This window comes from Pelophylax lessonae (assembly GCF_965119305.1).
Source record: "Pelophylax lessonae genome assembly, chromosome: 1".
NCBI classification, from domain to species: Eukaryota; Metazoa; Chordata; class Amphibia; order Anura; family Ranidae; genus Pelophylax; species Pelophylax lessonae.
The window spans coordinates 598,071,670-598,088,398 of NC_138768.1; the positions used below are offsets into that span (position 1 = coordinate 598,071,670).

Sequence of the window (16,729 nt, forward strand, 5' to 3'; positions counted from 1 at the left end):
CCTCCTCAAACCCTGCAAAAGTTCCCGCAGAATCGTCCTCCTCCTCCTCTTCCACCCCTGGATCCTGCTCGGGCCTCTGGGAGCTAGGCATAATGGGGTCAGGATTCTCAGGATAAAGGGGGCCTTGAGAGGCAAGGAAGTCCTCCTCTTCCTCCTGCTGCTCTGCCTCCAGTGCCCTGTCCATAATGCCACGCAGAGTGTGCTCCAACAAAAACAGTACCGGTAGGGTGTCACTGATGCATGCGCTGTCCCGGCTGACCATCCTTGTGGCCTCCTCAAATGGCGAGAGGACAGCGCATGCATCCTTAATCAAAAGCCACTGCCGTGGTGAAAAGAAGCCCAGGCGCGCAGAGCCAGTGCTGGTGCCGTACTCGCATAGGTATTCATTGAGGGCCCTCTGCTGCGTGTACAGGCGCTGCAGCATAGCCAAGGTGGAGTTCCAGCGGGTGGGCATGTCACAGATGAGGCGGTGTACCGGCAGGTGAAACTCGCGCTGCACTTCGGCCAAACGTGCAGTGGCACTGTACGACCGCCTGAAGTGACTGCACACCCTTCTTGCCATCCTTAGCACATCCTGCATTCCCGGGTACGAGTTCAAAAACCGCTGTACCACGAGATTCAGGACATGCGCCAGGCATGGCACATGGGTTAACTTTCCCTGACGAAGGGCGGCCAGGAGGTTTGACCCATTATCAGTAACCACCATCCCTGGCTGCAGCTGGCGTGGTGTCAACCACCTCTGGGCCTGTGCCTGCAGAGCCCCAAGAATCTGAGGGGCAGTGTGCTGCCTGTCCCCTAGACACACAAGCTGCAGCACTGCGTGACACCTTTTGGCCTGAGACATAGAATAGCCCTTTGAACGTTTACGTGGTATCTCATCATATTCAAAGGACCATTCTGCAGAGGAGGGCATGGAGGAGGTAGAGGAGGAGGAGCAGGAGGGGGTAGAAGTGATCGATCTACCCGGATCAGCGACACCACCAGCTGTTTGCAGACGTGGGGGCAACACTGGCTGCAGCACCGAGCCCTGGCTACAATCCCTTCCACTGGCAAGCAGTGTCACCCAGTGAGCAGTGACAGAAATGTACCGTCCCTGCCCATGTTTGCTTGACCAAGTGTCAGCCGTCAAGTGTATCTTACGGCTGACTGACTTGGCCAGGGATGACACTACATTGCCTTCCACATGTTGGTATAGGGATGGCAGGGCCTTACGGGAAAAGTAATGCCGACTTGGCACCTGCCACTGTGGAACTGCACATTTTGCGAAGTCACGGAAGGGAGCAGACTCTACCAGGTTAAATGGTAATAGTTGCAGAGCCAGTAGTTTAGCCAAACTACTGTTTAGACGCTGGGCATGTGGGTGGCGGGGAGTATACATTTTTTTTCGTTCCAGCATGTGTGGAATCGAAATTTGGCGTCTAGATGATACAGCTGGTGGTGTGCTGGAGGTAGATGCGACACTGCCTGCTATAGCAGGGCCAGGAACAGACTGATGTGCAGGTGGAGCAGGTGGAGCAGATGGAGCATGAGGAGGAGCGCGAGGAGAACTAGGAGGCCGACCGACCAATCTTTGGCCCTTTTGTGGGTTCTTTAAATGCTCCTGCCAACGGGCCGAGTGGTGGGTTGTCAAATGCCTGTTTAGGCAGCTTGTACCCAGGTGGTTGACATTTTTGCCACGTTTTATACCCTTCTTACAAATCTTGCAGATCGCAACTGTTTTATCTGCATGGGATGTCTCAAAAAAGGCCCAGCAAGATGAGGTGTGTATAGTGGCCCGGGAGACAACAGGTGCGGCCTTAGATGGAGTAGGCCGTCTGCTCTCCCCTCTTGCTTGCTCTGCCTCCTCCTCAACCTCAGACCCAACATCTGACTCCATCAAAGACTGAGCATCAGGCCTGGCCTGGGAGACAACAGGTGCGGCCTTAGATGGAGCGGGCCGTCTGCTCTCCCCTCTTGTTTGCTCTGCCTCCTCCTCAACCTCAGACCCAACATCTGATTCTATCAAAGACTGAGCATCAGGCCTGGCCTGGGAGACAACAGGTGCGGCCTTAGATGGAGCGGGCCGTCTGCTCTCCCCTCTTGTTTGCTCTGCCTCCTCCTCAAACTCAGACCCAACATCAGACTCCATAAAGGACTGAGCATCAGGCTGGAGTAGATGGCCAACACTGTGGTCAAACAGCTCAGCTGACTCCTCTGCCATGTCTGAAATTGGGTCTAAGGGAGGACATGAGGTGGACATGGACTCATCTGTATTTGTTCTGACAACTGCAGAAGACTGACCACTTTTCTCTGCCTGGGTCACTGTAGTTGCAGATGATGCCGATGATGAGGGTTTGTTCATATAGTCCACCACCTCCTGTACATACTGTGGACGTATAGCTTGGCCACTGCCGGAGAACAATCCAAATGGTGGCCTGGCTGAGGACTGACCACCACGTCCACCCCTGCCTCTAGACACCCTAGAAGCTGTGCCCCTTTCCGCAGCAGGGCCACGTATGCCTTTTCTTGGTCTACCAGGCATATTTCTCAATGATGCGTTGGCAACTGTGTGCGGTGAAAAACGCACACTGCTATGCGACCCACAGTTGTCGCTGGATACAGCACAGCAGTTGCGGTTCACGCACAGTAGCAAAGCCTTTTGCACAGTGGACCTAACGCTTTGAACAACAGGCGTTAGGTTGTCACTGATGCGTTGGCAACTGTGTGCGGTGAAAAACGCACACTGCTATGCGACCCACAGTTGTCGCTGGATACAGCACAGCAGTTGCGTGTCACGCACAGTTGCAAAGGCTTTTGTACAGTGCACCTAACGCTTTGAACAACAGGCGTTAAGTTGTCACTGATGCGTTGGCAACTGTGTGCGGTGAAAAACGCACACTGCTATGCGACCCACAGTTGTCGCTGGATACAGCACAGCAGTTGCGGTTCACGCACAGTAGCAAAGCCTTTTGCACAGTGGACCTAACGCTTTGAACAACAGGCGTTAGGTTGTCACTGATGCGTTGGCAACTGTGTGCGGTGAAAAACGCACACTGCTATGCGACCCACAGTTGTCGCTGGATACAGCACAGCAGTTGCGTGTCACGCACAGTTGCAAAGGCTTTTGTACAGTGCACCTAACGCTTTGAACAACAGGCGTTAAGTTGTCACTGATGCGTTGGCAACTGTGTGCGGTGAAAAACGCACACTGCTATGCGACCCACAGTTGTCGCTGGATACAGCACAGCAGTTGCGGTTCACGCACAGTTGCAAAGGCTTTTGTACAGTGCACCTAACGCTTTGTACAACAGGCGTTAAGTTGTCACTGTATTTTGCTGCCTAGCAAGCACGTATACCTGCTGTGATACAGCAGCACTGTGCCACGTGCTCACTAAACAGAACCCTCACACTTTCCCTACAGAAACTAAATTTTCAAATCTAACTAATGTAGTACAAAGTTCCCTAACTACACTAGATATCCCTTTCCACTAAATAGAAAGCTCCATACAGCAGAAGACTGACACTGTCCCTTAAGTTTTTTTTTTTTTTTTTTTTTTAACTCTAAGAACCAGCACAATCGCTGTATCTAACTACACTGGCTGTAAGCTAAATACAATTCTGCTATATGGAGCTTTAGAACCACTCGATATGTAGGAAATGTAGTGTAGCAAGCAGGAGTCAGACAGAACTGCTTCAACTCTCTTCAACAGGCTCTGGATAACTGTGCTAGGGGTTAGGCGGGGCCATCTTATATAGTGTGGGGCGTATTCACTCCTGATTGGCCTCTGGTCCCCGTAGTCACTCCAATCACGTTCCTAGGAGACTCCTGCCCCCTCATTGGCTTTTGCAGACGTTTCTGGGCCAATCACGGGCTTTTAAAGCCCAGTTCCTGTCCCAGTGCATTTTGGGCGGTTCTGGTGGCCGAATACCGAACTTTTGCCGCAAAAAGTTCGGTATTCGGCCGAATATCGAACATCCAATGTTCGGGTCGAACCGATGGTCGACCCGAACCGTTCGATCATCCCTAGTTATTACCAGCCGATTGCCTTACCATTGGAACCTATGGGATTATCCTTATGAATACCGGTGGAATTAACATCTCCTCCAGCTTGGCTGCTGAGTCCGTTTGGATTGATTAAGGCGTGTGTGATCTCTATAATCTGGAATCCACTATTTCTAGTAAGTGGTGTGTATATGTGTTGAAGGGATTTGCTTTGAGCACTGTTCAGTCTGGATTTCTTTATGAACACGGATATACGTATTTTTATCACTGAAAAGGATTTATAATTCACTTGAAGGACTTTCACTTTTCGTTTTTTAATGGACATTACATTTATTATATGAGTTTTTAACATAATTAATTGGTTCTATACACTGTCATTGAATTTATATGATTAGCACAGCCATTTTTCTTAAAATTTATTGGTTTATGGTCCTTGTGTTCGGACTATATTGGTTTCAGCTTTCAAAGATTTTTTTTTTTTTTTTTTTTTTATCACATTGTATTGTTCTATTTTAAGTTGCATCACAGGTTTATTGTATCACAGGATTGATTTTTCACTGAATGATGACCTGATAAGCACAGAATTTTTTACCTTTATTGAGATGAATGAACCTGCACCAGAACCCTGAGCCAAACTCTTGGTGCACAGTTGCGTCACGGTCCTATAATTTACAATTGCCATTTGGCCTTAAAGAAAGGTTAAAAAAAAAAACAGGCATCTGAAGGTGTCAGGAGTAGTGTTGAGCGAACACGGACTGTATTATTCGTGTTCGTACCGAATAATTGGATTTTTTGTACCCGAACACGGACACGGACACTTTACTGTATGTTCGGGTAAAAATCCGTGTTCGGTCGTTTTATTTCCGGGTTTTGCATGCTTTGGCGCTCTTTTCATGGCGGGCTTTCAACAGCCAATCAACAATCGTTTAACTGGTGTGCCTTAAGCCATCCCAGCCATGCCTGCAAATGTCTCAGTAGCTGTGATTGGCCGTCTGAAGCATGTGACCAAGTCTTTATAAGTTCGAGGCAGCCGCAGCGGCGTCATTATGCTGCTTAGATTCAGGGACAGAGCACACATCAACGTGCTGGCTGCTGATTAGGGAAAGATAGGCAGGAAAAAACCATTTGTGTCCGGATAGAATTGAGGGACAGGTCGGAGTGTTTAGGCAGGGCGAGTTGTAGGCATTTTAGGGATAGAGTCTGCTGAATTATAGGGTCAGTGTCTTCTACAAACTACAATCGATATTGCTGTGTGGGGGGTGGGGTGAATCTGCACTCAATCCTGATCTACGATCTCTTCTCAATCCTGTTAGGGACAGAGTCTGCTGAATTTTAGGGAAACTGTGTTCTACAAACTACAATCGATATTGCTGTGTGGTGTGGGATTGGAGATAGGCAGGTGTCAGTGATCCACATCCATTTTTCTGTGTGTGAGCTGCAGTGAACACAATCTTTTTGGGCTGCAGTGAACACAATCTTTTTGGGCTGCAGTGAACACAATCTTTTTGGGCTGCAGTGAACACAATCTTTTTGGGCTGCAGTGAACACAATCTTTTTGGGGTGCAGTGAACAAAATCTTTTTGGGGTGCAGTGAACACAATCCTTTTTGGTGTGCAGTGAACACAATCTTTGTGGGGTGCAGTGAACAAAATCCTTTGTGGGGTGCAGTGAACACAATCTTTTTGGGGTGCAGTGAACAAAATCCTTTTTGGGGTGCAGTGAACAACATCCTTTTTGGGGTGCAGTGAACACAATCTTTTTGGGGTGCAGTGAACAAAATCCTTTGTGGGGTGCAGTGAACACAATCTTTTTGGGGTGCAGTGAACACAATCTTTTTGGGGTGGAGTGAACAACATCCTTTTTGGGGTGCAGTGAACAAAATCCTTTTTGGGGTGCAGTGAACAAAATCATTTTTGGGGTGCAGTGAACACAATCTTTTTGGGGTGCAGTGAACACAATCTTTGTGGGGTGCAGTGAACACAATCTTTTTGGGGTGGAGTGAACAACATCCTTTTTGGGGTGCAGTGAACAACATCCTTTTTGGGGTGCAGTGAACACAATCTTTTTGGGGTGCAGTGAACACAATCTTTGTGGGGTACAGTGAACAGAATCTTTGTGGGGTGCAGTGAACACAATCTTTGGGGGGTACAGTGAACACAATCTTTGTGAGGTGCAGTGAACACAATCTTTGTGGGGTGCAGTGAACACAATCATTGTGGGGTGCAGTGAACTCAATCTTTGTGGGGTACAGTGAACACAATCTCATACTTCTGAAGGTTTGAGGGTGCTGCCTGTTCCATACTCCCCCTACTCCTCATCTAGCCTTTTAGGGGTACAAACAATAGTAATTGGGGCCTAGTGTGGTTGTGTACGTGTGATATACATACACTTTTTTGGGATCATATTTTCTATTCCGCTATTTAATCAAAAACCTTTGGGGATCAGTTAAATTGGGGGATAGTCTGTGTTGGTACGTGTGAGAGAGATCCACCTTTCCAAGTTGTTGGGGTTCATCTCATACTTCTGAAGGTTTGAGGGTGCTGCCTGTTCCATACTCCCCCTACTCCTAGCCTTTTAGGGGTACAAACAATAGTAATTGGGGCCTAGTGTGGTTGTGTACGTGTGATATACATACACTTTTTTGGGATCATATTTTCTATTCCGCTATTTAATCAAAAACCTTTGGGGATCAGTTAAATTGGGGGATAGTCTGTGTTGGTACGTGTGAGAGAGATCCACCTTTCCAAGTTGTTGGGGTTCATCTCATACTTCTGAAGGTTTGAGGGTGCTGCCTGTTCCATACTCCCCCTACTCCTAGCCTTTTAGGGGTACAAACAATAGTAATTGGGGCCTAGTGTGGTTGTGTACGTGTGATATACATACACTTTTTTGGGATCATATTTTCTATTCCGCTATTTAATCAAAAACCTTTGGGGATCAGTTAAATTGGGGGATAGTCTGTGTTGGTACGTGTGAGAGAGATCCACCTTTCCAAGTTGTTGGGGTTCATCTCATACTTCTGAAGGTTTGAGGGTGCTGCCTGTTCCATACTCCCCCCTACTCCTAGCCTTTTAGGGGTACAAACAATAGTAATTGGGGCCTAGTGTGGTTGTGTACGTGTGATATACATACACTTTTTTGGGATCATATTTTCTATTCCGCTATTTAATCAAAAACCTTTGGGGATCAGTTAAATTGGGGGATAGTCTGTGTTGGTACGTGTGAGAGAGATCCACCTTTCCAAGTTGTTGGGGTTCATCTCATACTTCTGAAGGTTTGAGGGTGCTGCCTGTTCCATACCCCCCCTACTCCTCATCTAGCCTTTTAGGGGTACAAACAATAGTAATTGGGGCCTAGTGTGGTTGTGTACGTGTGATATACATACACTTTTTTTGGATCATATTTTCTATTCCGCTATTTAATTAAAAACCTTTGGGGATCAGTTAAATTGGGGGATAGTCTGTGTTGGTACGTGTGAGAGAGATCCACCTTTCCAAGTTGTTGGGGTTCATCTCATACTTCTGAAGGTTTGAGGGTGCTGCCTGTTCCATACCCCCCCTACTCCTCATCTAGCCTTTTAGGGGTACAAACAATAGTAATTGGGGCCTAGTGTGGTTGTGTACGTGTGATATACATACACTTTTTTTTGATCATATTTCCTATTCCGCTATTCAATAAAAACCTTTGAGGATCAATTGAATTGCGGGATAGTCTGTGTCGGTACGTGTGAGAGAGATCCACCTTTCCAAGTTGTTGGGGTTCATCTCATACTTCTGAAGGTTTGAGGGTGCTGCCTGTTCCATACTCCCCCTACTCCTCATCTAGCCTTTTAGGGGTACAAACAATAGTAATTGGGGCCCAGTGTGGTTGTGTACGTGTGATATACATACACTTTTTTGGGATCATATTTTCTATTCCGCTATTTAATCAAAAACCTTTGGGGATCAGTTAAATTGGGGGATAGTCTGTGTCGGTACGTGTGAGAGAGATCCACCTTTCCAAGTTGTTGGGGTTCATCTCATACTTCTGAAGGTTTGAGGGTGCTGCCTGTTCCATACCCCCCCTACTCCTCATCTAGCCTTTTAGGGGTACAAACAATAGTAATTGGGGCCTAGTGTGGTTGTGTACGTGCGAGATACATACACTTTTTTTGATCATATTTTCTATTCCGCTATTTAATTTAACTGGGCCTCCATGCGAGACCTGTGTGCCTTGTTGCGCTGTTTTGAGTACTCCACCAACATGGCCAGTGGCAATGACGCCGTTCTCAGCTTAACTATCCCACTTCTATGCCTCCTTGAAAAAACAATTCGGGCGATGATGGAAGAGGATGTGGCACAGGATGAGGAGGAGGAGGAGGATGAAGAGGTAACATTTCCAAGGCTTTCAGGGCAGTCATTCGCAAGGGGCTCCGAGGGTGGGTTCCTGCACACGCAAACGCCAGGGACGCAATTGTCCAGCAGGGGCACAGTTCTGGAGGATGAGGAGGATGAGGAGGAGGAGGAGCTGGAGGAGGAGATGGAACCATGTTCACAGCAGGGTGGCACCCAGGCCAGCTCATGGCCATCACTGGTGCGTGGCTGGGGGGATACAGAGGACACGGACGATACACCTCCCACAGAGGACAGCCTTTCGTTGCCTCTGGGCAGCCTGGCACACATGAGCGATTACATGCTGCAGTGTCTCCACAACGACCGCCGAGTTGCCCACATTCTAACTTGTGCTGATTACTGGGTGGCCACGCTGCTGGATCCCCGTTACAAGGACAACGTACCGTCCTTAATTCACTCACTGGAGCGCGATCGCAAGATGCGCGAGTACAAGCGCACGCTGGTAGACGCCATGCTGCTGGCATTCCCATCTGACAGCGGGGCCACAGTGGAAGCACAAGGCAGAGGAGGAGGAGGAGGAGGAGGTCGCCAACGCAACCAGGGCACCGCCAGCACCTCAGAAGGCAGGGTTAGCATGGCCGAAATGTGGAAAAGCTTTGTCAGCACGCCACAACAAACAGCAGCACCAGCAGCTCAGATGGAACGTCTTAGCAGGAGGCAGCATTTTACCAACATGGTGGAGCAGTATGTGTGCACACGCCTACATGTAGTGAATGACGGGTCTGCCCCCTTCAACTTCTGGGTCTCCAAATTGGGCACATGGCTTGAGCTTGCCCTTTACGCCTTGGAGGTGCTGGCGTGCCCTGCAGCCAGTGTATTATCTGAACGGGTATTTAGCACGGCTGGGGGCGTTATAACAGACAAGCGCAGCCGCCTGTCCAGAGACAATGTGGACAAGCTCACGTTCATTAAAATGAACCAGGCATGGATCCCACGGGACTTTTCCGTACCTTATGCAGAATAGCAATGGATACCGACCTTACCCACCCATTGTTCCATTTTTGCTCTTTCTCACTCTTTTGGGGTGTACCCTCATTTAAAATTTTTGAAAAGAAGCAGTGTTGGCTACCTCGTCCTCCTCCTCAGGGCCAGATTAATGTAGGGGCTATTGGAGCTGCAGCTCCAGGCCCCTACCTTTTATATAGGCCCCGGGTTGGCCATATTCACTGTTACCGCTCTTCTGTCACTTGTAAACACAGAAGTCTGGCTTCTATGCTCGCTTCCCCAGGCAGCACCCTCAGAACCTCCCCACACAGCGTGAAGGCCGGACAAGGAGGGACAGTTGGCGATGCATGGATGTGTTTATGGGCTTCAGAGACAGCATCCCATGTTGAATTAGGCATGCATGGCTGCACCCTTCCTCCTCTGGGTGCATGGCAAGGCACGGCCCTTAAGGCCCTTCAAAATCCTCAGCACCAAGCCCATGATGCTGTTAATCCGGCCCTGGTCCTCCTCCACCGCCGCTTCCACCTACACCGCCCATAGGTGTGCGCAGCCTATTGCATTAAGGTGTGCACCCCAAAGTTGAAATACACATGCATGTGTTTGCCAGCAGGGAGAGTAATGTATCGGGGCCATGTACCTGTAGGCAAGGAGAAATAGAGCAGAGCAGGTCCCAGGGAGATCTTTCCCATCTCCTCACTGGCAATGCTATGTGCCCTAGGTGATTAGGGTGTGCCCAGGCACACCCAGCACACCCTGTGCGCACGCCTATGTCACCGCCACATCCACCACCACCTCAACCTCCCTCCTACTCCATATGGGCCTCGTCCTTCAGAGATGAAGAAGAACATTGTTTTATTTTTCTGTTTTTTTTTTTGTTGTTTTAAGTTATTTCCCTATCCACATTTGTTTGCAGAGCACTTGCCATGCTCTTAATTACGTTTTGCTGCCATTTGCAGCACTCTAGCCCTTTCCTTTGGTGTTTTAGAGCCATTTTAGTGCCTTAAAGTTCGGGTCCCCATTGACTTCAATGGGGTTCGGTGTCCGGGAAAAGTTCGGTAAAAGTCCGGGACACGGACCCGGACTTTTTTTTAAAGTTCGGCCGAACCCGTCGAACACGGACATCTAGGTGTTCGCTCAACCCTAGTCAGGAGCTCTTCCCAAATGGGTTTTAACTGTTGTTATAGTTAGCAATGTTGCCTGAAAGAGACCTGAGTGTATTTGTAGCTGAACGTTGTGTTTTTTTGCTTCTACAACCACAGTCCTCATCAGCTTAGTTAATGCTTTCCTGGAAATGTATTTATTTACAGTATGGCAAGTTAAAGACTTATGTTGGCTTTGTATATCCTGGTATTTTTAAAAATGAAAAAAAAAAGAGGGATCTCAAAAAGGTAAGAAATTCCTACCAGTGATCCCAGCACTTCTTTACAGCCAGTAAGCTACAGAGGAATGGGATTGGAAGGAGGGGTCATTGCATATGCAGGGAAACTGCTGTGGACACACATTACAACAGAGCATGGGGGTGCAGGCTACTCTTTTTTTGTTCAATGAATGGGCACAATTCTGCAAGCATTTTTTTTTTTTTTCGAGATGCAACACACAAGGGCAAGTGATAAAACCCAAAGGCATCTGAAGTACCCAACCCTTAAGGTGAATGAGAGCAGTTATCAGAAAGTATAAGAAGCAAGCGGGAGATGTAAACGAGGGGACATAGGACTTCTAGATGGGTTGACCCCAATTTTTCCTGTGTTGAAGTGTCCACCTTTCTTTCATTTCCATTGTAAAGGCATGACATGCTGCATAGAGACATTTATAAAGATTGCTTTTAGACACCTACCAGAATTAGGTTCCGTTCTTACTGAAAGCAGTTTAACATTCTCCTTAGTTTCAGCAGACCTTTAACAGTAAATAAAAAAAAAAACAGAAATGTCAAATATATTTTAATTTAACACTTTAAAGTTTAACTAAAGGCAAAGCTTTTTTTTTTTTTTGGATAGAGTGGAGAGGGATTAGAACCCCTGTCAGGTTTTCACTGCTGTCTGTGCCCCCATTGGGGAGATTCACCCTCTGTGTTTGTTTGTCCTGTTTACCTTCATCACCGAGAGTGAAAGCAAAAGAAAATCCCAAATTTTGGGTTTACATCAGAAAAGTAATAGAGGGAAATCTTTTGTTTGGGGACACTAAGTCTGGTGACCCTGGTGACGCCCATGGTATGTATGTGAGCCACTCAGGCTGCTAGGAAGTGTAGTCCTGTGCCTGCTGCTGTGAGTACTAGCTGGGAATGAGCCCGCTCATGCACCAGACAATGCCAGATAAGAGCAGAAGTTCCCAGGAGTCGCACATCAGAACAAAACCTGCTGTGTGTAGATAAGTGGCAGTCTCAGCCTGTACCCCACCAGGCCACGACCCCAACACGTTTCACTATGCCCACTGGAGATTACTCATGAGGACCCTGGTGACACACCAGCATGCCAGCAAAATGAAAAGAAAAAAACGGATATGTTATAACCCTACCTTACTCTATCCAAAATGAAAAGAAAAAAACTGATATGTTATAGCCCTACCTTACTCTATCCAAAATGAAAAGAAAAAAACTGATAGGTTATAACCCTACCTTACTCTATCCAAAATGAAAAGAAAAAAACTGATAGGTTATAGCTCTACCTTACTCTATCCAAAATGAAAAGAAAAAGTTTTGCCTTTAGTTACACTTTAACAATATATAAATAAAAGCAACTGTTCGAAAAAATGTATCCTCTTCTTTAAAATTAGTTTTTAATTTTTCAGATAAACTGCATTTCCCTGTTGCAGAGTATAACTATCTGTAATGGTACATAAATATTAAAGACTATAAAGCAGGATGCAAGTATACAGTATATAGCACATTTCAGCAGGTTATTACATTGAATATATGCATGCTCAACATGACCTACATAACTAGCACATCATAGATAGAAATAGTGGTGATGTGGGATGACGTGGGACTTTCGGATAATTTTATTTTTAATTTAATGAAGCTTCATATATCTATTTAATCTCTGATTTTCATTTCAACATTTCTATTTTTATGGCACCTTAAATGAAACCTGCATTGAGGAATTATGTAGGCTTCTATTGTTCCTGCCTAATACAATTGTTAACTGCCTGGCTTCCACATAGTGACTTCAGTACTCCATGGACACAAGTATGCAAATCGAGAGCTCTGACCTTGCTTTGATTTCTATTGCTGTAAGCTTGTTCTGGATAAATGACTCAAAGTATTGAAATCAGATACAGCTAGTTACTGTAACTAGCATTAACTAGCTAGTTAGGCATAACAGTCTGCTATACATGTTTCTCGTAGCAAAGAGGTACTTTAAAGCTGACCTTCAGTCTGCCTTGTTAAGTGGCTCCGCCCCCATGCACTACCATTATGGCACATGGGCTCTGGCTAATCTTTGGGTCCTGGCAGGGCCTGTCTGTGCATGCAAGGTAGAAACGCTGCACATGCGCAAAGACAGGGAAGTTTTAAAGCTTCCCTATTAGCGGTCTTTGTGCAGTTCTCTCGTGATCAAGGACAACTCACAGTTGGAGGGAAGGTCCACGTTAAGGTTGCATTTTGTAAACTAGCAGATTACCAGAGTTTAGACGGGTGTGTTAGCTCCTTAGCACCGGCAGGTGCCAGCTCCTTACAACCAATGTCTCATCCCTGCTGGCTGACAGAAGGGATGAGTTACTGGTTGTTAGGATGCTAAAAACACAGCAAAAATGCATGTACATGCATTTTGGTGTGTTTCCATTGAAGTCTTTTGGGCCAAAATGCAACCACATCAAAATAGCACAGGATGCTTCTGCAAAAAGCATGCCATACTGTGCTGCATTGATGTGGACTGAAATCATAGAGTATAATGTGATTTTCAATTTCATGCGATTCTGTGTGACTCAAGTCATGCACTAGTGTTAACCAGACCCTAAGTTATTAGAAAATGACTGAAGCCTGACTTTAAATTATTAGCAGTGATCATTGAGGATCATTGAGAATGAATTGCTTCACAGTACAAGCAGCTAAATACTGTAGGTCAGGGAGGACTTTTTTTAAAGCTCTTTCACTGCTTGTTCAGAATATGTATAACATCCATGGTCTGCACTTTAAAAGGAACCTGGCAAAATATCTGCCATAGTTTAAAGTCACATTAAGCTTTGAGATTGTGGTTTCCTAACTCCAAGAATAATGCTATTTGCATGGCAGGGACATCATTGTGTGCAATGCTGCACAAACCTGCTCTTCTTAAGAACTACCCCCACTTCCAGAAATGACCACTGGCAGTTTCCAACCCTGGATAGGAGCCTTGGTTGTATTATACAACAGTCAATGCAACAGTTTCCTATGTAAATGACAACAAGAATTGTGTACTATGTGATAAAATAAATGTATGTAAAACAATTATTAAAAAAAGGGAGTTTGGGACTTTATATGAGGCATATGCCTCCATCCCTATGTATGATTGAGACAAGGGGGGGGGGGGGGGTAATTGTGGGGCTTTTTATGAGGTGCATAACATGCAGCCATTGGTAGATAAGTGCATATGAACAAGTAAGCATGGTATAATTCATCTTTGGAAATAAGACATTATCATAACAAATCCCAGAGTATATCATAAGACATCCAAAATGGGAGTCTGCCTAATAGCTGCAAGTTAGCAACACCTCCATCCCTAATTAAGTGTTGTAAAAAAAAAAAGAGTTTGGGACTTTGTATGGGGCAATATGCTTCCAACCCTAAATATAAGACAAAAAGATGTTTTTTTTTGGGACTTTATATGAGGTGCGTAACATGCAGTCGGTGGTAGATAAATGCATGAAAACATGTAAACATAGTATAATTCATATTTATATATATATACACACACATCTTGGAAAATAAGACATAAACATAATAATAGACAATAATGTTGAGATCACCTTTATTTGTTGCTGAGCCGCAACAACATAGTAAAACATATGTCTGTAACCATGAATATAATAATTCATACAGATAAACAACATATTTATCATAAACTGGCAATGCCTTAATGGCGTGATTGTAGAAATATACTAAAAAGCTGATTGTGTTAGGAATCTAAAAAAGTAGATATGCGTCACTGATTGGCAAAAAAAATAATAAATGGAGCGAACAGTAAAGCACATAAAAAGAAGAATTGCATGCATGTAGCTCAATGTGTTTTGCGGAATAAGTTCCACTTCCTCAGGAGCAGTTGCAAATCTCTTGATATACCCACAAATCAGTTCAGGATTCATTCTGTGTGTCTGCAGAGTGAGACCCTGACAGGGGACGTCTGTGGAAGTACCATCTGTGACCGCCACAACACACAAAGAAGGACTTGAAAGAAGTAATGAACTTCGAATGTGTCACACAAAATAGTATAGCTGGCAGTGTTGAAAGATTCAAATGAGATAACAGATAGTACATGGTGCATGGTGCAGCCTTGGACCACAGTATGGTTGTCCCGGCAGAGAAAGGGTGATAAAAAAATGACAATGACTGCATGTTACGCACCTCAAATAAAGTCCCACAATTATTCCCCCCCCCCCCCTTCCCTCTTGTCCGTAACACAATTTTGTTTTAAATGAAAATAGATGGTTTTACTCCCAGTTATACAAGATTTTAATTGAAATGATTTCCTTGACTTTCTGAGGTCGCAATCATGCAGGATGTCTAAATCCTGCTGTTTAATGTCTGATGATCTACTGTGATTCAAAATACTGTAAATATATACTTCGCAGAGGATGCAAGCAGGGTAATATTTCCAGAGTTAATTAAATCAAAAGCTCATGGGAAGGATTTCATTCCCTTAGTAACAGATTACGGGGGTAAATTGGTGTTATATCAAAGAAAGTACTTAATCTCAGTGTTTTGACTGATTAAAAGTAATCATGATGCATATTATGATGTAAAGACAATAATTAATAATGTCTACATAATTGTTAGCACTATAATATGTAATAATACATTTTTAAATGAAATATAGATGCATTTACACCTTTGTCTATACTGTATGTATACACACACACATATATATATATATGTATACACTGTGTATATATATATATATATATATATATATATATATATATATATATATATATATATATATATATATATACACAGTGCTCAGCATATATGAGTACATTCCAACAGATTTGTCAGAAAACCTTTATTTTCCTTTCAGAATCAACATTTTCTATGGGACACTATACTACATAATATTCCAACAAATGCGGGCCATTGATTGCATCCATGATTTGTTAATTTTCACACACAAAAAATTGTTTTTCTTAACTAATTCATTCAAGGCAATGTTGCAAAAGTGAATACACCCCAATGAAAGTCATAGGAGCAAAGCTAAATTTTAGACAACAAAATCCTAATTAACAAGAATTCATCTGGCTGAGTCTAATTAATCATTAAACAGGTGTACAGCAGACAGTTGATTATTTATAAAAGGCCATTACTTTAGGCCCCTTTCACACGGGCTTTCCGATCAGGTCCACCTGTCAGTGTATCAGGCAGACCTGATCGGATGCTCCATGTACCCCTATGGGGCAGCAGATGTCAGCGGTGACATCTCCGATGACACCCGCTGCTATCCGATCCAATCCAGTCTGTGAAATTCAGATGGATGGTAACCCTATTTTCCATTCAACTGGAGGATCGGATAGGATCGGATGAAATTAGACAGGCGGTCTGTTTTCATCCGATCTCCCATAGAGGAGAGCGGGGATCTGACAGGTCTGTCTCTGCAAAGTAAGTGGAGACGGACCTGTCATCTGCCTACTCAATGGGGATTGGTAGATCGATCTCCGCTGAGCAAAATGAAGACCTCCGGGCGGAAAGCTGTGTGCAAGGACCCTAACAAAGAAAACCCCGTCAGATTTCATGCTGTCAGAAATGGCACCACATCGAAGAGAAATTTCACAAGACCTGAGAAAGAAAATAATTTCTTTACACAAGAAAAGTGAGGGACTACAAGAAGATCTGCAAAGCTTTAACTATCAGTCAGAATACTGTAGCAACAGTGATACAAAAATTTAACAAAGTTGGAACCTCAACCATCTCACAGAGATGTCCAGGCTGTCCACGGAAGTTAATACCTCGACAGGAGCATCTTCTGATGAGAAGAGTTGAAGAAAATCGCCATGCAAGTTCACTGGAGTTAGCTAAAGAAGTAGAAAGCCAAACTTGGGTGATTGTGATCGATGGTATAAATTCCTTCATTCTCCAGGAACTGGCTTCATACTCTCGCCACATGACGCTGAGTATTGTCATTAACCAGGAGGAACCTGCTCTCATCTGTGAAAAGCACAGGGCGCCAGTGGTGGACCTGCCAATTCTTGTGTTAATGGCAAATGCCAGTTGAGCTCCACAATGCCGGGC

General features: G+C 44.9%; 1 protein-coding gene across 1 annotated transcript in view; it reads right to left on the bottom strand.

Moving 5' to 3' along the window:
- The window catches only part of EMCN (endomucin), a gene marked incomplete at its 3' end in the record, with an annotated part of 222,723 nt that overhangs the window by 7,445 nt on the left and 198,549 nt on the right, over positions 1-16,729 (bottom strand). The window contains exons 11-12 of the mRNA XM_082243550.1: positions 11,153-11,211; positions 4,031-4,249 (exon numbers count right to left, since the gene is read on the bottom strand). Of these exons, the coding sequence (XP_082099676.1) occupies positions 4,031-4,249; positions 11,153-11,211 (278 nt within the window). The remainder of the gene's footprint in view (positions 1-4,030; positions 4,250-11,152; positions 11,212-16,729) is intronic.